The sequence below is a fragment of the Myripristis murdjan genome, chromosome 16 (genome assembly GCF_902150065.1).
Source record: "Myripristis murdjan chromosome 16, fMyrMur1.1, whole genome shotgun sequence".
NCBI classification, from domain to species: domain Eukaryota; kingdom Metazoa; phylum Chordata; class Actinopteri; order Holocentriformes; family Holocentridae; genus Myripristis; species Myripristis murdjan.
Window position 1 is genome coordinate 22,671,241 of NC_043995.1, and position 20,040 is coordinate 22,691,280.

General features: G+C 40.5%; 2 protein-coding genes across 4 annotated transcripts; both read left to right on the forward strand.

The window, feature by feature from the left end:
- The first annotated feature begins 57 nt into the window (after positions 1-57).
- ddx61 (DEAD (Asp-Glu-Ala-Asp) box helicase 61) lies at positions 58-10,310 on the forward strand. Its single transcript, XM_030071800.1, has 13 exons — positions 58-248; positions 1,223-2,179; positions 2,799-2,862; positions 2,971-3,075; positions 3,450-3,579; positions 4,349-4,495; positions 5,410-5,504; positions 5,615-5,737; positions 6,529-6,657; positions 7,141-7,321; positions 7,428-7,529; positions 7,656-7,874; positions 8,454-10,310. Exons 2-12 carry the CDS (start codon positions 2,001-2,003, stop codon positions 7,865-7,867), a joined length of 1,467 nt encoding a protein of 488 aa, XP_029927660.1. The 5' UTR covers positions 58-248; positions 1,223-2,000; the 3' UTR covers positions 7,868-7,874; positions 8,454-10,310.
- Positions 10,311-10,783: 473 nt separating this feature from the next.
- Positions 10,784-17,832, forward strand: tomm40 (translocase of outer mitochondrial membrane 40 homolog (yeast)). 3 transcript variants are annotated; one of them, XM_030071803.1, is made up of 10 exons: positions 10,784-10,871; positions 11,588-11,805; positions 11,946-12,013; positions 12,126-12,218; positions 12,381-12,482; positions 12,624-12,729; positions 16,263-16,385; positions 16,774-16,850; positions 17,067-17,169; positions 17,317-17,456. In XM_030071803.1, exons 2-10 carry the CDS (start codon positions 11,589-11,591, stop codon positions 17,454-17,456), a joined length of 1,029 nt encoding a protein of 342 aa, XP_029927663.1. In that variant the 5' UTR covers positions 10,784-10,871; position 11,588. The 3 variants fall into 3 exon arrangements, with proteins under 3 accessions (XP_029927663.1, XP_029927664.1, XP_029927661.1); XM_030071804.1 differs by lacking the exon at positions 10,784-10,871 and adding an exon at positions 10,976-11,114; XM_030071801.1 differs by lacking the exon at positions 10,784-10,871 and adding an exon at positions 11,002-11,152 and having other exon boundaries at positions 17,317-17,832.
- Positions 17,833-20,040: the final 2,208 nt, after the last annotated feature.

Consider the following 20,040-nt stretch of genomic DNA (forward strand, 5'->3'; position numbering starts at 1 on the left):
TGTTATGAATTTTAAAGCGTGGTTGTGATTGGACTGAAGCAGGTCCTGAGAGCAAGCGACCGCCCCCAAAAAGAGTGCGCGGCCATGTTGAATTGTCAATTTTCTGAAAGAAGAGACAAAAGAACAGTGACAAGTCGGCTGAATTGTCAAAAAAGCGAGTGTATTATCAAAACTAATTCAAAAAGCCTCGATGAATACAAGTGGCGTTGAGAAAGGTGAAGATTTCGGATGCATGTAACTACCAGAAGGTAACAGTTTTCCTCTGACTGGTTGAAAAGTCTCAGTTCTCAGGCGGACTAACAGCTTTAGCACACACAGGCTAGGCTAACGTTAGCTCGCTACAGCAGCTACACTCTTTTGTTTGACCGGGTTTTAATAAAGCAACATGTCGCTGTTAGAGGTGGCTGCGCTGTGAGAAAAGTGTGTGTTTGTGTGCGGGTTATCCTGTGAACAATTTGAGTCACCAGCTGGCTGGGTAGCAAACAAACTCGGCACAAGAGTTAACGTTAGCTTGACGGCTGTAGTTGTAGCCACGTTTCCAGGCGAGAAGTTTTTGTACACTGCTTCAAGGCTGGCTAGCTAATGTTAACTGTCACCAAGCTAACATTAGTGACATCTGAGTGGCCGCTGGTGGAGCAGACAAAGACTAAAACACCAGCCAGCTGACGACTTGTTATCGACTTGTTACACCGTTTATTATGATTAAAGTGCGTTATTTTCCTCAATTCATCACTAACTCCAGTTGACATTGGCGCCCACAGTGACAACAGGAGCTAGCCATCTGTGACAAAGTAAACCAGGCGGCGCGATCACAACAGAGCGTCACAACTGAAGTTTGTTGTCATTTCAAAACCAACTTTTATCGCAACCCGTCATTGCTTTCCTGTTAAAACCATCTGCTAAAGTTAGCTCAACCAGCTGGGTCCAATTCAAACTAACCACGAGTGCGCTTCAGCTGGAATAAAGTTAGCTTATTTGAATATTAGGATGGCGTGGCGTTGTTAGCACACCAGTTTGGAGAAGAGAACCGTATTCACACACACGTACGCACACACCTGTCTGCACACATTCACATGGGTGTCATATTATTGGCCTCTAGACCTTTTTACGCACATTTGGTTTCCTGTCTGTTTTAACTGTGCTTTTGCTACACGCGTGCACGTGTCTTATTTATTTATTTATTTATTTTTAAAAAGCCATGTTTCTTTTTATTGCTTGGCAGGTAACCTGGAAATTGCATTGAGCGAAAAGTTCTCAAAGCTGTTTTGGACTGCTATCTTAGCATATACAGCAAGAAGACACCGGGACTGCAACAAGAAAATAATAGACATTAAAAGTGTACAGTCAAATCAGTAGGGGAAAAAAAAATTGAGTGATATTTGTTTGAAGCAGAATTGATTTTCAGCAAACGAAATTCTACAGTGTTAAAGTCACACATAAGAGGAATAATCTGTAACTTGGCTCAGATAACCATATTTTGCTACTGGCCAGTTTGAATGTAAAAAAAAAAAAAAAAAAAAAGAAGAAGAAGAAGAAGATATAGCACTTGGATATTAAAAGCCAAGATACTTACATAAAAGACAAGGAAAAACAAAAACAGATCCTGTTAAAATTAAGAGTATAGCAAGGAAAAGACTACTTTGCCACAGCAAATTTAGTTTTTGAGATAGATGTTTATGTTTTGGACAGATATATGATCTATTTATTCATATGAATGTTAATTTCTCCCTTTTTGGAGAGTTGTAAATAGACAAAATTCATACGTTGGGCTCTTTTTTTCAAGAGGTCTGAACGTAGGGATTGTGCACACAATACTCTTTAAATAAGAAAACGAAGAAGCAAACGTTTTTCTGGTTTTTAGAGCTATTTTTACACGAGGGCATTAATAACCAACCGAGGGAAGCAAATTAATAAAAAAATAAAAAATAAAACAAATAAAACTTGACACACTGTGAGTGGATAAAAGATTGTGCTGATCTGTCAATCAAGTTGTTGACGCCATGGCTACAGCAAGAACAGCAAACCCAACATCTGTGATGGGACTGAACAAGCCAGCAAACGGGCAGCTCAAAGGACAGCCCAAACCAGCCAACCTGCAGTCAATACCCAGTGCAGCTGCCCAGCAACCTGCAGGCCCCCAGAAAGGAAGCAGCATCCCCCAGAGCAGTGGTGGCATCAAGTAAGATACTGATTCCACAGGTTCCCTCAACCCTGCTGCCCATTTTCAGTGTCAAAGACTGTAAAAGAAACACTAACAATAGAACCTGGACATCCACCATTTTATTTTTGCAGAATTTTACTGCTGCACTGCATGATTGGGGATGGAAATTTATGCACATGCTCTGCATCATCTATAACAACAAACCAACATGATGAAGAACTTGCGTTATACCTAAGTGCGCATATTATAAAGCGTCTCAGGTGGTTCACTTTTTCTGCCAAAACAGTGTTGGTAAGACAATTGATCTGTGTCTGAAATGGCTGAAAGTATTTGGTTTATTTGTCTGTGGGACACTCATTCTTATTTCAAATTGACAAGTTACCATCCTGGATCCAAAACTGAAAAGGCTTGTCCTGAAAAGGGGCCATGCCAAGGTAGCATTCAAGCATCTTTTGTGGCCTGTCCCAGCTGGACCTGGCAAGTCTGAATTGTTTCCACCTTTTTGCCTGTGATCACAGTACTTTGAAGGGTAGGGAAAATTATTATTTGAAGACAGAAAATAGGCAGCATTTTCCCGTTAGTGTTCATATGTGTTATTTTTTGGTGAAATTATGACAGTGCAAATGTATCAAAACAGATTTGGAGATGACTGGAAGAAGTGTCTTCAGCTGCCTCCAAAAGACACTAGAATGAAAACTTCAGTAAGTAAACTATATTAGGAATACCAGACCTATAAGGACTCATTGTTCATGCTGGTGCCTTTTGGCATTATTGCCTCTTGAGATTTCTCTCTGTTCTGCACCTCCCAGGATGTGACCTCAACCAAGGGGAATGAGTTTGAGGACTACTGCCTGAAGCGGGAACTGCTGATGGGAATCTTTGAGATGGGATGGGAGAAGCCCTCGCCTGTCCAGGTAAATATTGCCACCAGTTGCCTAATTAGTTGGTCTAATTTGCTAACTGAATTTGATAATGTGCTCACCTGGACAGCTCCAATTGCGAATTAAATCCTTCAGGTTTTTTTTTTTTTTTGGAGTCTAAGTCATTTTTTCAAAGCATAATCAGATTGGAAAATTGTTTGAAACATTAAAAAGTTTTTCAATATAATTTGCAGAGTTTTAATAATCTTATTTTGCCATTTGTTGGGCAAATAGTATTACAGTATGTTGGGTCAAAAGACATGAATTATATTTAAAAAGACTAAGCAGATGTGGAAAAATCTTTTGCATGCAAAATTATAGAGTTGATGGTTGATTTTCACTGACTGTGCTGGTCTTTGTGCCAACAGGAGGAAAGCATCCCAATTGCTTTGTCAGGCAGAGACATTCTGGCCCGGGCCAAAAACGGTACGGGGAAAAGTGGAGCCTACCTCATCCCTCTCCTCGAGAGGATAGACCTGAAAAAGGATCATATCCAGGGTGAGTTAAGTTATGCTGTTGCTATCTAACCATTAGGACTTTTCAGCATTCCAATATTTATTGTTTATCAAAAGTCATTATCATGTTTTCTTTTATGATATATAATTTCTAAAATAATTTTGATATATACACAAAATAACATCTGCCATGTTTTCTGAATTTTTCTGAATTCAAGAATTTTAGATATCGGAGTGGTGAAACAAAGATTCAGATGATTGTCATGGTTTTTGGCCCAACTGCCCAGTGATAGTATTTTTGTGCCAGGGTCATTTAACCATTACTGACTTAATTGTGACAGTTATTAATATTTATTTATGTATTTATTTATTTGCTCGTACCTCCCATCCTCACAAACTGTTGCAATTTTTGGACTTCTGAAAGATAAAGAATACATACTCCTTTTTGTCAGGTAGCTCATGTTTGTATTTATATTCAGTGTGCATGATGCTCATAGATAGGTCACAGAATCAAGAGCACATGGACAAAAACACTGGCCGTGTCATTCTCCCAGACACATAGTTTGCTCTACTGGAGCTGTGCCATTAAGGACCAGCATACTTTGGTCTCAGGTGTGTATTTGTTGCAAGGCAATAACTGAATAAATGTGGGTTTGTTTGGCGCAATGGAAATTGTTTTAACCTGTGTTTATAGACCACAGGCCAATAATACACTTGAATGTATTTTAGGTTTGTAGGGAAAATATTGAGCAGCTGTTGTTGCACCACCTCCATGTATTCTCAGTCATTCCCATTTCTAACTCTCCCACCAGCCATAGTAATGGTGCCCACGAGAGAGTTAGCCCTGCAGATGAGCCAGATCAGTATTCAACTGAGCAAGCACTTAGGAGGGGTCAAGGTCATGGCCACCACCGGAGGCACCAACTTGAGAGACGACATCATGCGTCTGGATGAGACAGGTGAGCATTTAGTTTATGCCAGGCAGTATTAAAGGGAAAGCAAAGAGCTGTTTCCATTAGGGTTGCTGCCTGAAAGTTGACAAGTTGAATTGACAATCGTAGATCTCCACTGTCAACTTAGGAGGTGAAGCCAGAAGATTTTTTTATTTTTTTTTTTATTTTTTTAAGATAATTGTTGCACATTGCAAAATGAGAATAACGCAAGACACATTCTCCTGAAATACTATTGTGATAAGGAATGGAAAAATAAATTTTTTTATATCCTTTATAACTGGTAGATGCACAACTAGTTGGATTAATTATCAGGTAAATTGCAGAGGACCATACTGAAATTACTTAGCTTTTAATCAACATGAAAACATGTCACACGCAAGTCCAATTTGGTACCTACAGCGTCAAACAAAAGCTCAGTGAGCTGGTGGAGGGCACGTAATTAATTTACAGACAGGTCAGTTTTACTTTACTCATGTCCCATGCAGTAAAGGGATCTGCACCCAGCTTTTGTGAGGCAAGGGTCGATGGACTACTGCAGAGCCGTGGTGGATTTGTTGGCATCAAGAGAAAATGCCGTGTCTGCTGTTGAAAAGAAAAACTAATACTGATTTTGTTGTAGATTGGCAGTGGCAGTGCTTGAAGTTTCGATGTATTTGGTTTAGGCCTAATTATTTAAAGTAATTCTAGTAGCATGTAGCTATTGATTTGATTCTATTTGAAAGCTTTTTATTCATTGTTTGTTAGGATTGGGCCTTAGCTGGTGTTTTTGGTATTGTGACTACTACTCTTGGCTACAGCTACTACATCTCAGCTGAAGTGTCTGTCTTTAGCAGCATGTTTTGAAAGAATATAGCATAACTCTTCACTATGTAACTTGACATAATTTGCTCTTTTTGCCTCCTTTCTTCCTCTTTTCTTAGTGCATGTGATCATTGCCACACCAGGCAGGATCTTGGACCTGGTCAAGAAGGGTGTGGCAAAGGTTGATAAAACCCAAATGATGGTGATGGATGAAGTGAGTTTGGCTTTTTGTTTTGAACAAATCACTTCTCGTTAATGACCACAACACTGAAGTTATTCTGAAGGCTGCTACTTTTGACACCCCCTGTCTGTTCCTCTGTTCAGGCAGACAAGCTGCTGTCTCAGGACTTTGTGATCTTGATTGAAGAAATAATCAGTTTCTTGCCCAAGGACCGGCAGATCCTGCTTTACTCTGCCACCTTCCCCGTCAGTGTGCAAAAATTCATGGTGAGAACACAATGCAATTCGTACAGTCTTGAGTGCATCCAAATGGTAGAAGTGCATGTTGATCTTGCATAGATCGCACAAAATCAAATGTCAAGGATGTCAGAGACTATCTTTCCCTTCAAGGTGTCTAAAAGATGGGTCATCAGTCAGGGTTAACCTGGGAATTTAAGCATTACATTTCTAGTTCTGGAAAATTAAATGAAAAGCCTTATACTGATGGACTGTGGAAAACAGGAGGTAAAAAGATCTGACACTTAAAAAATGTTTATGGTATAATTTGGTGTCTGAAATGGCATATGTGCTTCCATTTCACACAATTAGGAATTCACAAAAATGGTTGCCCTCTGAAACCAGATTTGGGCAACTTTGTGCCGCTTTGTGTCATCTGGCTGCCTGGGTTGACAACCAATTTCTGTGGAGGCAAAAAAAAAAAAATCATTGAAAGACTAGAGTTTTTGTTTACTAGGACTACATTGCGTTCATTTGCAGTTAATTATTTGAAATTAATGTTCCCAGTTAGCAGAAACTATCATACCCAAATGCTTGTTTACATAACTGTTTGATAGTTGAAATATGGTGTAAAGTTAATTGCTCCAAATAATCATTTAAATGTGGTACACACTGTCAGTTTTGGCACCTAAAGGCTGATGCCACTTGTGGGTTATTTTGGGGGGAATATGTATCTTGGCACAACTTCTTTTTCAGATGTCCTTAAAGGCTTTCCTGCATGGTTAAAATCTGTCAGGGTTGGTCATTAAAGCACAACATTAAAGCACTGATGTCTTTTCCAGGCAAAGCACCTGAAGAAGCCGTATGAGATCAACTTGATGGAGGAGCTGACGCTGAAGGGCATCACCCAGTACTATGCCTATGTGACTGAGAGACAGAAGGTCCACTGCCTCAACACACTCTTTTCTAGGGTGAGTACAATCCACCAATGGAGTGCTGTCTGCAAGCTAGTTACTCAGCTCAAGCTGCTCTGCTTCATACACACGTGAGATGCCTCACCCTCCACACATCATTTACAAAACACACCCTAACAATTAAGTGATCTATTTAAACTGCAAAAATTTCCCATCTCTCCCTCTAAGTGCCACTGCTGCCCTGCATTGCTGCTACTCTTTCAGCACTTCCACCACCCCACATTGAGGCTATTTACTCATCACTCTCCAATATCTATATGTAAACATGTCACAGGGAGTGATGAGCTAGATGGTAAACTCTTGACTTGTATTGTGATGCAGTTTATAGCTCATTTTAAATGAGTTTTCTGACTGAAATGTAGATTGTTAAGGGTTGCAGGGACATCAGTGACGGGGGTCTTGGGTATTAATATCTCTGCTGTATGTGACTCCAGTCCTTCAGTTTCCGAGCTGATCACATGTATATTTCCTTTCTTACAGCTTCAGATAAACCAGTCCATCATCTTCTGTAACTCTACCCAAAGGGTTGAGCTCCTGGCCAAGAAGATCACCCAGCTGGGCTATTCCTGTTTCTATATCCATGCAAAGATGATGCAGGAGTACAGGAACCGTGTGTTCCACGACTTCAGGAACGGGTTGTGCAGAAACCTGGTCTGCACAGGTAGGTTAAGCGCATTTGGTGTTTCAAAATCTGAGCTGGAATTTTGAAATATCAATGGTTGATAAGTTGGTTGACTGCTGATGATTATGTGCTTGCTTTCTTTAAGACTTATTCACCAGGGGTATTGACATCCAGGCGGTGAATGTGGTTATCAATTTTGACTTTCCCAAAAGCGCAGAGACCTACCTGCACCGCATTGGAAGATCAGGTGAAGAATGCCCCATATACAAATTCACAAATTCAAAACAAGCTGATTGCGTTAGTTAGAGCTAACATGTTTCAAATCTGGCTCACCCAGTCTACACTCCTTTACACTACCTCTCTTTCTCTTTAGGGCGTTTTGGTCATTTGGGATTGGCCATTAATCTGATCACTTCAGAAGACCGCTTCAACTTGAAGGGCATCGAGGAACAGCTGGTTACAGACATAAAGCCCATCCCCAGCAGCATTGACAAGAGCTTGTATGTGGCAGAATTTCACTCTGTGGACCCAGATGATGATGGCGGTGATGGAGAAGCCAAACAAAAAGAATTGGGAGCAGCTTGAATTAATGGTTAGTAATCGTCGCATATGCAGTGGGGACACAAAGGTTTTAGAGAAATAATGGTGACCTATTGTGTTCAGATACTTCTGACAAATGGTAGAATAAAGGGACTTATGGTATCCAGAAAAGCACAGCACATGAAAACATGTCTTAGAAAGAAAAATGTTCTGACCATGATTTTGCCTTTTTAAAATTTATTTGTCCTAGTTCATGATTTGGATGGGTGACTGTATCTGTTGTCTGTCAGTCAATTGCTGTATTGGTGGGCAGATTATCATAGATTGTAATAAAGAAACACATCTGAACTGTCTAGTTTGAAACAACGTAAACACTACCACTGTCTGATAGAGAGATGGCATCCTCTTTCATCAAGTAGATTAGCAGATTAGAGGTTTTTCAGGACTTAAAGGTTAAAGGATAAGTGTTGTCTTTCTTAAGCGGTAGAACAGCAGGTCAACGTAGATTTGAACGCAGAGCTCATCAGCACGCTGGCCCAGCTGTCTTGACTCACTGCAGGATTGCATGAGCAGTGAGTCATTCACACGGCTGTGATCAGAATTCCTAACTTGTCCTGTATTTGTTTTTCAGGAGAAACGTGGCACCTGGCATTCATCGCACACACTGTCAGACAAGATTCCAAGTGAAGATTTCTGTCCTCCACTTTGCCATAAAAATGGTCTTTTAAATTCCTTTTTATTTCCAGTTTTAGTTTACAGCAGTGGTCAGTTCTGTCTGGGCATAGTTTACAGCACATACTGGTCAGCTGGCATGTTTCACACTGAAACAGCAAATGTTAATCAGTCTGGCCTTCTGCAACACTGCCATTGATATCACTGTATCCTGTGACTTGGGCTGGATTTCTGAAGTCTGTCGTTTATCTTAGCCTCTCACTACACTGGAGAGAAATTCTCATCAACCTTTTATGGTGGTTTGATGGTAGAGAAATGTGAAATCAAAGATGGACTTGAATGAATCAGCCAAGGTCACGACCCTGCTGTGTAGATAAGGCCCTTTCCACTGGTAATGTTCACCTCATGCTGGCATGCCTTTGAGTAGGTGGCCACAGAGGAAACCAAAGCTGTAGAGTAAACCAGAGTATTAAAGTTAGAATAAGCTAGAATATTAAAGGCTCCAGAAACCAAAATGACCACTTGAGCTTTGATGGCCATCTCAAAATAAGGCTGCCATGATGCTGCAGTTACAAAGGGCAGAAACAATATTGACAATTAACTTTTTATTATGAGTATTTTTTTTAGAGTCAAGGGTTTTTGCTGCCGAAATATGACAGCTTAAGGTGACTGTCAGTTACGCTATATGGTTCTTTATGTCAAAGCACAAGCCCGTTAATAAGGGAAAGTCAGTTTACTATGTAATTGTTTTCATATCCCTTCAAAGCTATAGAACCAGGCAGCATCTTCTCAGGTCTGTAGATTATTGTTGGTTTTATGTGAACCTGAAATGTCAAGAGGCCTTAGTCAATTTAGTTTTTTTTTTTTTTTTTTTTTTTTGATGCCAAGACTCCCTAGATGTTAAATCACTGAGTTTGTTTCCATGCCCTCCCTTCTACACTCCAAAGTGCCTTAATCTAGCACCTGTCCGCTATGCTTTGCTTTTTTCTGCCCAGTTCTCCATGCCATCTTTATTTTATGACATATTACAAAATGTGGCCTGAAAAAGGAGCAGGGATGGTCATTCCCAACAATAAGTCCTGATTGAGGAATTGCTGCAATTCCTCATAAGAGTTTTGAAACAGTTACACCATAAAATGATTTTGTAAACGTGACCAGCTGCAGTTTTCTTTTTTTTTTTTTTTTTTGGTATGGCTTTGTTAAACTGACTCCTGACCACAGCACATTACATGAACGACAAGGTATCTAAAATGCGAGGGAGTGCTATTTCCATGTATTTTTCTTTCTTTTTTCCCCCAAGTGAGTGCTGTCGTCTCTCCTCTACCTGTATGATTTACTCTGGTTGGTCTTGGCATTAATGTCAAGCAGCAGCAGAGAAGGGATCATTGTGTTTTTGCTCTTCCTCAGCTTCTGCAGTGGTAAATACTCCTGTCTTTTGTTCATGCCTGGCTCTGGAATACCCTTGTTGATGTTGGATTGTGGCTCTCTAGTTATTGAGCCTCAGTGAAGACAAAAAAAAAAAAAAAAAAAAATCCCTTTTCATTAGTCATGTGACACTTCTGTTGAACTTCAATGTGAAGTGTACTGAGAAGGGTATTTCACAGCCACGGCATTAAAAAGGAAATGCTTTGTGAGTATGTTGTCAAACCTTGTCAAACTTGAGACCATTTTTGTCCCAGCTCTGAACTGTGGAGAATGATATACCTCCATTTCTTGTTATGACACCAGATTTGGTTGAGACAGCTGAGTTTATTTTGTATGAAGTGCGTCAATGCCAGCGCCTCGAAGGAATGAATAAAGTCCAACTACATCTCCATTGTTGTCTCTTGGTGTCTCTACTTTTTTTTTTTTTTTTTTTTTTTTTTTTTTTTTTTTGGCAGTTTGCTTTCTTAAACCTTGCTTACTAGCATCTGCATTAGGAGCCGTTTGAAACTGTTGAAAGTCGTAAACCGGTATCCGTTAGGCTAAATTCGCTACAGTGTCATTCTTAACATCGCTTCCGTTACGTTAGCAACACGGATGTAATGTTCATGAAAGAAAAAATGACTTGGGTGTACAAAATGTAAAGATGTCTGAAACAAAACGTGTGTGTTTAGGTAAAATAAACGCCAACCTGGAGGCTAGAGACAGGTGTACCCTTGGAATGTCATTCAACGGCAGACTGAATTAACCGACTGGGGGGCGAGTGAAGCCCCTCGCGCGTCAGCCGAAGTGGGTTGTCACAGTGACAGCTCTGGCCAATGGCGATTGAAGTATGACCCACAGCAGCCAATCAGCAGCTTAATCGCTGTGAATGGGCGGGGAAACGTCAACTACGGTCACGGACGTTGTGAACTTTACCGGTGTTGAATTACCCCCCCGGACCCGAACCGTCAACGTGAGTAAACCGTTAATTCGTATGGATAATTGGCTAATATGAAGACTACCGATGCACAAATTTACAGTCAAACGTTGTGCTTGTTTTCTCAGTTTCGGGTTAAGACAGGACTGAACTCCATGTCCCACCCACATGGCTAGCTCGGTAGCTAGCTAGCTAACATTGCTAAAGTTAGATTAGCTGTTGCAGATTAAATTAATGCTAGCAAGACAGTTTGGCCGGCTAGTGGCTATTCTCCAAATGGTACACACCACAAAAAATGCATCTCGGCAGCTGATTAGGTTTGATGGTTATATGTATAAACAGCTGTAGTCTAAGTTGTCTGTGTCTAGCTAAGTTGGGCCTTTAAGCCAAACATGGGTTAGCTGCTAGTTAACGTTCCTGCCAGGACAGTGGGAAAAGATGACTTAACATTAGCCAGTCGTATCCGAAGGGATCGAAGTTACTGTAAGATAAGGTAGTCAAGGTTGTCACCGCTAAGCACGGCCATGTGCCGTAAGGTGTGTTAGCGCTAACGTGGAAGTCCTGAGCACCGACAATGTCCGCAGTGCTATGCAGTGTATTTAACTTGGCGCTGGTGTTTTTTTGAGAGAAAGTGTGTTTAACTCATCAAAACTGTTCAGTGTTTAACTGCAAAGTCAACATTATGCAGCTCACCGCCTCTCTCCTCTCAATCCCACTTCCTATCCCCATCTTGCTCTGTTATATTCTCACAGTATGGGCAGTGTGTTGGCTGCCACCTCCCCCAGTCCAGCTGCAGCTGCAGCTGGAGGTGGCCAAGGGGTCCCAGGGTTAGTACCTGTCCCTCCGGGGTTCACCATGCCGACAGTGTCTCCCGTCCCTCCAACATCTGCATCCGGCCAGCCACCAGAAGATAAAGAGTCCCCCCTCCCAAACCCAGGCACATATGAGGAGTGCCACCGCAAATGTAAAGGTCAGATGTTGATCTTATGACTCGAGGGAATTTAGAGTTTTGTTGACTAATTATTTGCAAGCGTTTGACTAATTCCATGGCAATCATCATATTTGCACCGACTTGCATGGCTCTAATTTTTATTGTTATTTCTGTTCCAGAGGTGTTCCCTTTGCAGATGGAAGGTGTGCGATTAGTGGTTAACAAGGGTCTGAGTAACCATTTCCAGGTAAATTATAGATGTTGTTCATCTGTTTTTTTCCTGCACACCAGTGCACGCAGTTTGAGTGTTAGAGTTACCAACATGAGTGAATATAATCCCTTGTACTGTGTTTTTATAGGTCAGCCATACTATAACCCTCAGTACCCTGGGTGATTCTGGCTACAGATTTGGTGCCACCTACGTAGGCAGTAAACAGACTGGACCCACTGAGGTAATGACCACTTTCCATCCCTTTAGTAATTCCTTAAACTCCTACACCCTTGTTCTTTGCTGCCTTGAAAAACAGTGTACATAGATTTACATGCAACTTCACATGTCATGCACAAAACTTGAAAGCCATCAGATTGACAACAGTGCATTTTATTCTGCTTAGTCATTCCCAGTGATGGTGGGCGACATGGACAACACTGGCAGTCTGAATGCTCAGGTCATCCACCAGCTAACAACCGCTGTGCGTTCCAAAATAGCCATCCAGGTATGCAGACTTTCACTGGTGTAGATATGTGGAATGGTATCCCAAGTTTTGGCTTTAAAGTCTATTCTGGTCATTTTAAACATGTTGAATGCCACTTTGCCATTCTCCTCTCACATTTTTTATTTACTATGTGTGTTGCAGACTCAACAGCATAAGTTTGTGAACTGGCAGTGTGACATGGAGTACCGCGGGGAGAACTTCACCTCTGCTGTAACAGTTGGGAACCCAGACATCCTTGTTGGATCTGGTATGATTGTTTCTCAGAATCATTGTCAAGTCCCTTGATATCGCTAGGCTGAATCCTCGAATGTATTGAGATTAGCCCTGACTACATTTCTTGATTAGGAAATTTATACGTCAAGTTTTAAATTGTTCAAAATGTGTGTCTGTGTTCACAATGCATGCTCCATAATGAGCATTATATGCAGATATCTGGCCTGTGTAAGGGTTTTGGATAAGATTACGTAAGGTACATAAGATACATACATCTGGTTTTGACCATATCAGGTGTGTTGAAGTATATACCAAGGCACACATGCTCATGCCTGTCTATGCTTGGTATATGTGTGTATTTGGTATTAGGCCTCTGCCAGTCAGACATTTAATTTTAATTTGAACAGGAGGAATGTATATATTGGATTATTTTACTTGGTTCTTTGTGGGGCAAAGTAGAACCAGAAAAGACCGCTTCACTTTTTCAAAAGGAGAATGAATGCAGGATGTGTAACAAGTTTAGTTAAATGACTGATTGTGTTATCCAGATATGGAAAAAATGGCACAAATCATCCAGCCGTGGGCTGCAGAGATGACTACCCCCAGGCTAGATGGTCATGGTAAAGACACATGGGACTGAGAGCTTCATGGTTACATGCCTGCAGGCTACAACTAAGCACCTTCAATTTTACATGTACAAAATGGCTTTTCAAATATTTTAAAAGATATCGTGCTTTGCTATAGTCAGTAGGGATGGGACTGTTTGGGAGCCTTATGATTCATTTCTAATGATGCAGTGCTGCTGTGACCTGGGCACAAGAGACGATTGTTTGAGAGTTTGTTTTAATTCTGTCAAGTGTGTCAAAGTTTGTCAAGCGTGTTGAAGTTGCTTGGATGCTGGCAAGTCTATCTGGTCAGAAGAAAGTGAATGAGAGAACAAGAATATAATGATGGGGAAGAAGACTGTTGGAGTGCTGTTATCAATTACATTCAGTGTTTGCACACAACATGACGCTACATGGCTTAGCAGGGGGAAGAGACCAGGTGCCGCGTGTTAATGTCAGGGAATGGCTGCTGTCCTTATGGCAAAGGGCTGCATCAGAACTGGGCCTTGCTGGACAAAGATCCAGAGGAGTTGCCGTGATGGTGTGGAGGGCACGGAAACAAGGGAGGAGGGGTGGCATTCAACATCGACTCCACCTAAGGTGCAACAAGCCACCTCTGCCATCAGTGCTCTTGAACAGCTCTCCTTCTCTGAGGAACAGGACTTGCTCCTGAACACAAGGGTCTCTAGTGAATACTTCAAGGAGAGATACAGAGACATGGCTTCAAAGAGATATTCCAGATCCATTAGTTCAGGTTGAAGGCTGCTCAAAGCTTCACATTGATAGGAATAACAACTCAGGGAAAACCAAAGGAGGTGGCATTTTTGTTTTTGTCAGGCACTTTTTGGTGCAGGAATTACACAACAAAAGAAATGGTAACCGTGACCTTGAATGTATATATCTACGTCTAAGATCATTTTACCTTCCAAGAGACTATAGGAACATTTTTGTCTGTGCTGTATACATCCTGCCTAATGGGAACACATCCAGTTGTGGCTTACATCTAGCTGGCTGTGTTCAAAACAAGCCTGATGCACCGATATTTGTACTAGAGGTCTCCAGTCGCTGTAAGATGTTGGACAAATGCAAAGGCAATATTAAAGTTGCATACAGTGCTAAGGTTGGACCCCCCTTTTGAAATTCATATCATAACACCATGCAGCAAATTCCCACTTTCAAATCTGCCTTTAAAAGAAGCAAATTTTTTTCAAAGACTGTCAATGTCTGGCAGGATAGCAGTAAGGAGGAGCTAAATGGTCCCTTTCTGGCCACAGATTGGATGTTTTCCACCAAGACGGCAATATTGACAGCATTGTGGAGGTGATGACAAGATACATTTATTTTTGTGTTAATAACTTTAGTGCCAGAAAAGACTGTTAGGATATACCAGAACAGCAAAGATTAGATCACACCTGAGATCCAACATTGCATCAGACAGAAAAAAACAGGCCTTCTGGAGCCATAATCGAATCAAAGTGAGCAGTTGCGAGCAGAAAGCTAAAAGGGGGAACAACAAGAGCAGCATAGTTTACATGTCAGAGAAGCCTTTTCAACGAAGGACTCAAAAACCGACAAACAAACAAAATGACAAACGTGAAGTCTGACAAGATGGATAGAGTAATTAGTGATCCAAATGCAGTGGCTAAGGCTTTTAAGAAGTTGCGCAATAAGAAGCCCAGTAGGCCTGACAGTATTTTGGCTCTTCACATTTAAACATTTTCTGATGAGTTGACCTCAGCCTGGAGCCCTCTATTCCAGCTCCTCTTATATAATCAGATGGTACTATACATTTCTCACAGGAAGACAACAACAGGTGAAAGTTAACTCTTTGACGTACAGGTTGTAAGTACTGGAGCTCCACAAGGTTGTGTAAGCTCCCCCTTCTTTTCACATTATATACAAATGACTGAAGAAACCAGAACACAAACAACTATGAGTTTTCTGATGATACAACCCTACTCAGATTTAAACAGATTCAGCTATGTATAAGCCAGAGATAGAAGAGGTTGTGCAGTGGTGTGAGGGCGCACAACCTGATGTTAAATATGGTCTTCAATCCCAGGTTTCTTGGTGATTTTTCTCTACAGGGAGAGAATTGAGCAGGTAATAACATACAAGTACTTAGGTAAGGGGAATGTGCAATATCTTGATGTACAACGTTTGTACAATAATTTGGTATAGGACATTTTGATCAATATGTTGATGCACGGCATCTGTGCAGTGGATAAGAGGGATTAATGTGGGAGCTTGCAGTATTCTTTGTTCTGGTGTGTATGGATCTGTGTGTGATACCGCATGTCAGTTGTAGTTTGATTGTACATGTAAATTGATAAATTGTGTGTGCGGCTATGTCAACTGTGTTCTCCTGAATGCCCAGGATAAATTTCTCCTAAAGGAGTACAGCAAGCGCTGCTCTGTTTAAATGAAATAGGCTATGACAGAGTTATTTTCTTCACCCGTTCAGAGTTAGCTAGCCACAGTCTGCACTGCACTGTGACTGTGCTTGAGGCAGAGTTATCTGTAATGTATGTAGCTAGGAGAAAACTGGAATCATAATGTGATTGAAAAAAACATGAACATGAAATCAGTTGTTTGAAATTGTGAGTCAATTTAGAATCGTAAAAGAATCTTGTTTTTTTAATGTGAATCTATTGTACCAGATTGTAGCATTTTGCTGATTAAAAAATGTAACTATTTTCTTCCATTGTGTTGTTGTAACTTCCTCTGGGTTTAGCTGTTATTTAGAGTTTTGTTTGTTGAGAATGTGCAGTTCCTAGCTCTGAAGCTCTGAAGATATGGATTTGTTGAGAGCAAGAGAGGAGAGGAATGAGAAGAGAAATGTTGTGTGCGGTCATTTCTCTGGCTTGTATGGCTCGACTCAAAGTAAGGCAGTCTTGGTAATGCTGCTGGCAATCATGGAAATTGGAAATGGTTTCATGTGAATGTGTGTCTTTTTTTTCAGGTATATTGGTGGCCCATTACCTTCAGTCCATCACACCCGCGCTGGCTCTGGGTGGTGAGCTGGTCTACCACAGGAGACCAGGGGAGGAGGGAGCTGTCACTTCCCTCATGGGCAGGTACACAGGTACGACCCACAATGCACCATGCATTTCCTGAACCTCACACTGTAAGACTGTAGGATTTCCAAAAGACTTAACCATTTACAAACTTGTTCCCTTTTTTTTTTTTATTACAAACTGCTTATGGATTTTTAGGTAGTGTAATTTAACATAAATATTTTACATGTGTTGCACTTTTATTTCTTCTGATGAGGGACTGGAGATAGAAAAAATAGCTGCCTACCTATACTTCTGTACAATTCTGCAGACTTCTTGGAATATTATGCCTACACTTGTACATGGTCCCAGATAGACAGATAGACTAAAAAAATGTAAAGATAAATAAAGTTTTTAAAATTATTTATTATCTAGTAATGCTCTGTCTTTTATGTCTGATTGAATCTTTTCACTCAGGTGAAAATTATGTTGCCACACTGACGCTGGGGGGAGCAGGAGCCCATGCTACATACTATCACAAAGCCAATGACCAGGTACCCAACTTGTTAATGCACATGGTGTGCTGTGAAAGCCCCTCCTTTCTCACTCAAGTGTCAAGGACTAATTTTTTTGACAGTGCGGTGTGATGTGACTGAAATGTCTGTTGGTCAGTGTCTACTCATTATGTGTGTATTTTTGTTTTGTTCACCTGCTGTATTATAAAACCAGGAGGTCTCTTATTAATTTAACTTGTGAATTCTCCATTTTAGTTACAGATAGGGGTTGAATTTGAGGCCAGCACAAGGATGCAAGACACCACAACGTCTTTTGGTTACCAAGTAGACCTTCCCAAAGCTAACTTGCTCTTTAAAGGTAAATTACTGTAAATGCACATATACCCCCTTAATAGTTGAGTTTCTTTGTACCATTCAAAATGAACACAGATTTTCTTTTTAAATCTAGTTCTTTGTTTGCCTCACACCTCCATCTTCTCTCTCTCTCACTCTCTCTATGTTTCAGGCACAGTTGATAGTAACTGGGTGGTTGGGGCGACCCTGGAAAAGAAGCTGGTGCCGCTGCCCCTCACACTGGCCTTAGGGGCTTTCCTCAACCACCGCAAGAACAAGTTCCAGTGTGGTTTCAGTGTCACCATTGGCTAGAGGGCCGTGAGCCGCACCGAGCCAGCTCGCAGGTCTCTGCTTGGACCGGCACAGAGACACATAGGGACCTGGACTGACTTCTAGAAACCAGATTCAGAGACTCTCTTACAACTGTGATTTCTTGGACAGAGAGAGAGAGGAAGACAACTTACAAGGAGCCAGGATTGGCCAAGCCATGCCTACATACTGTAGCACAAATGTCTATTTCCTTTTTGGTGTATTGGATATACCCAGAGGCTGGAGGGATATAAGAAAAGAGAGAGCATCAGGCGATGCATGAGAACTTGTGATGTTATAATCAAACTCTAAGTGGTTAGACCTAATATATGGTGATGAATTATGATGGATTGAAATAAACCTGATTACTTTTGTAAAACTGGATGTCTGGTTGTTTATAGAAAACTAGGTAAATTGGCCAAGATTTGCAGTAATGCTGCAAGCCATTTTATATCCTTGCCATATATAATTTCAGAAATTATGATAGTACTTGTAGGACTGAGTGAGATTAACTGTCTTAGGGTGTAAAAACTTTATCTTATTGACAGAAGTATTTTTCATTGTGATAACAGAGTAAAAGCTTACCTCATTCCTGCAATCATACATCAATTGCAGTCATCACTATGCAAGCTAAACTATTTTTATTTGCATCTATTGAGGAAATTGTCCCTGTTTGTGTGACAATACAAGAAATTTTACCATTTAAAAATAACTTTAAAAGCAATTTTTGGGAGCATGGAAAATTAAAAATACAGAATGTTTCATGAGGATGAAAATTGATTGAACAAATATTCAGTTGAACTGATTTGGAATCGAGTAAAGCAACAGCATTAAAGGTTATACATAAGTTTTTGCTGTTTGAGAGATAAAGACTCCATTACACAAAGTCCTTTACTTTTTATTTCTGATCAGGCACGCCAACTCTCTGACCTCAGTGTTTAGTATCACTGTTTGCCATGCCAGTGCCAGCTATCTGTGTAGGGCTCCCTATAACAAAAAAATTACAATCAGTATGAGAAAATGTATTAGAATATCAAAACTTCCTTATTTTTTCATCTAACAGTAATAGTACAAATTGTGGTAGGTCAGAGATAAAGAATGTCCTATCAACATGCTTCCAATGTCACTTTGAAACAAACAAATGTAATCTTTCAGTTTATAATAAAAAAAAAAAAAAAAAAACTGAGCTAAGGTGATAAACAACAACAAACAAGAACAAAAAGGCAAATACACAGAATTCTCATGGTGTAATGCATTTACTTGTCACAAAAGTGTCCACTATCATCTCTGGCATCAAGTTACGTGTCAAATAATGGCATAAAAGCTTGGCCTCACTTGCCATGAATCCAACAATAGCCATCATGCCTGGGTGAGACATGGAGCCTACTTCACCATCAGAGAGCCTAAAAAAGAGCAAAACAAGAAAAACTGGCTGAGGCCACGAAGGGTTAAAATATGATCATGCAGTCATGAGAATGTGACTGCATGCTGGCTATTCAAAGTTGATTAGAAAATAGAAAAAAGACAGGAAAAAGAATCTGAGAGTAGGTTGTAAGACTCAAAGTAATAGAAAAATGTGTAAGAGCAATTGTTCATTAATGAAGACGTTGTCAGCATCTTGTATTCTCTCACAATTGTCATCAAGTCTTGATATAAAATATAAATGGAGCAATATTATTTTTTCTGATGAAATGTTAATACCAACACAATTACAAAAAAAAGATGTCCTACTGTGAGGCATATGGGCCTTTATCATGCTCTTAGTCTCCACTGGTTGCAGTTTGATACATGGGAGAGCGCTGCTGCTAAAAGGAGATCTGATCATGATCATAACACTGAGTTAGGGTCCTAACTCAGTGTTATTGTTAATATTTGGCTGTACTGATCAGCATGTGTTTTAATGAATAACTAGCTAATGATTTGCCAAGATACCATGATCTTATGACTTTGTGATGCACATGACTGTTAACTTACTATTAACTCACTGTTAACTCATTATTAAGTATATATGGTTACTGGTGATAAGACTGCCTGACAGGGTTAGGGTTAGGGTTAGCATGTTCTCAGTGTACCACCTTTGAATCCTGGACAACAAGCTTCAACCAGGAATATTCCTGTCCCATCAACAACAAGGCATTAGGTAATAAACAGATGCGCTGGTTCATCTGGCACAGAGGCATACTTGTTGCAGATGGCTGGAAGCAGAAATCCATAGCTTCAACCCACTGTGGTAAATAGCACATGAATTTACAGTATTAACTAATGCTGATGCAGTAAACAGTAATGCATGGCTCACTTATTTATGAATTATTCATTAACTCATGATGATCTGTGCATCGGTTAAGCAATAATGAATGCATATCATAGCTGTTTTGCTTTGCTTGTTTTTCTCTTACTGCTTATGTTTGCTACTGTTGTTGTATCGCCTGATACTGTTGTCTGCTTGCCACCTACCACAATGTTTGTGTGCTGGGCTGCATGTCTTTTATGAATTGCTTTAGTCAAAGTTCTCACTAGTGCTCAAAAGGTTCTCAAAGTCATGATCTGCCAGGTCAGATGTGGGCACTCAAGCTCAGCAAGGCTAATC

Bases quoted from the DNA above. Each gene is read 5' to 3' on its own strand.
- ddx61 (XM_030071800.1), top strand. From the start codon at position 2,001: ATGGCTACAGCAAGAACAGCAAACCCAACATCTGTGATGGGACTGAAC. The intron at 2,863-2,970 runs GTAAGTAAACTA...TGCACCTCCCAG, and splicing joins ACACTAGAATGAAAACTTCA to GATGTGACCTCAACCAAGGG. The intron at 4,496-5,409 runs GTGAGCATTTAG...CTCTTTTCTTAG, and splicing joins CATGCGTCTGGATGAGACAG to TGCATGTGATCATTGCCACA.
- tomm40 (XM_030071801.1), top strand. From the start codon at position 11,070: ATGCTAGCAAGACAGTTTGGCCGGCTAGTGGCTATTCTCCAAATGGTA. The intron at 12,730-16,262 runs GTATGATTGTTT...CTTTTTTTTCAG, and splicing joins AGACATCCTTGTTGGATCTG to GTATATTGGTGGCCCATTAC. The intron at 16,386-16,773 runs GTACGACCCACA...CTTTTCACTCAG, and splicing joins CCTCATGGGCAGGTACACAG to GTGAAAATTATGTTGCCACA.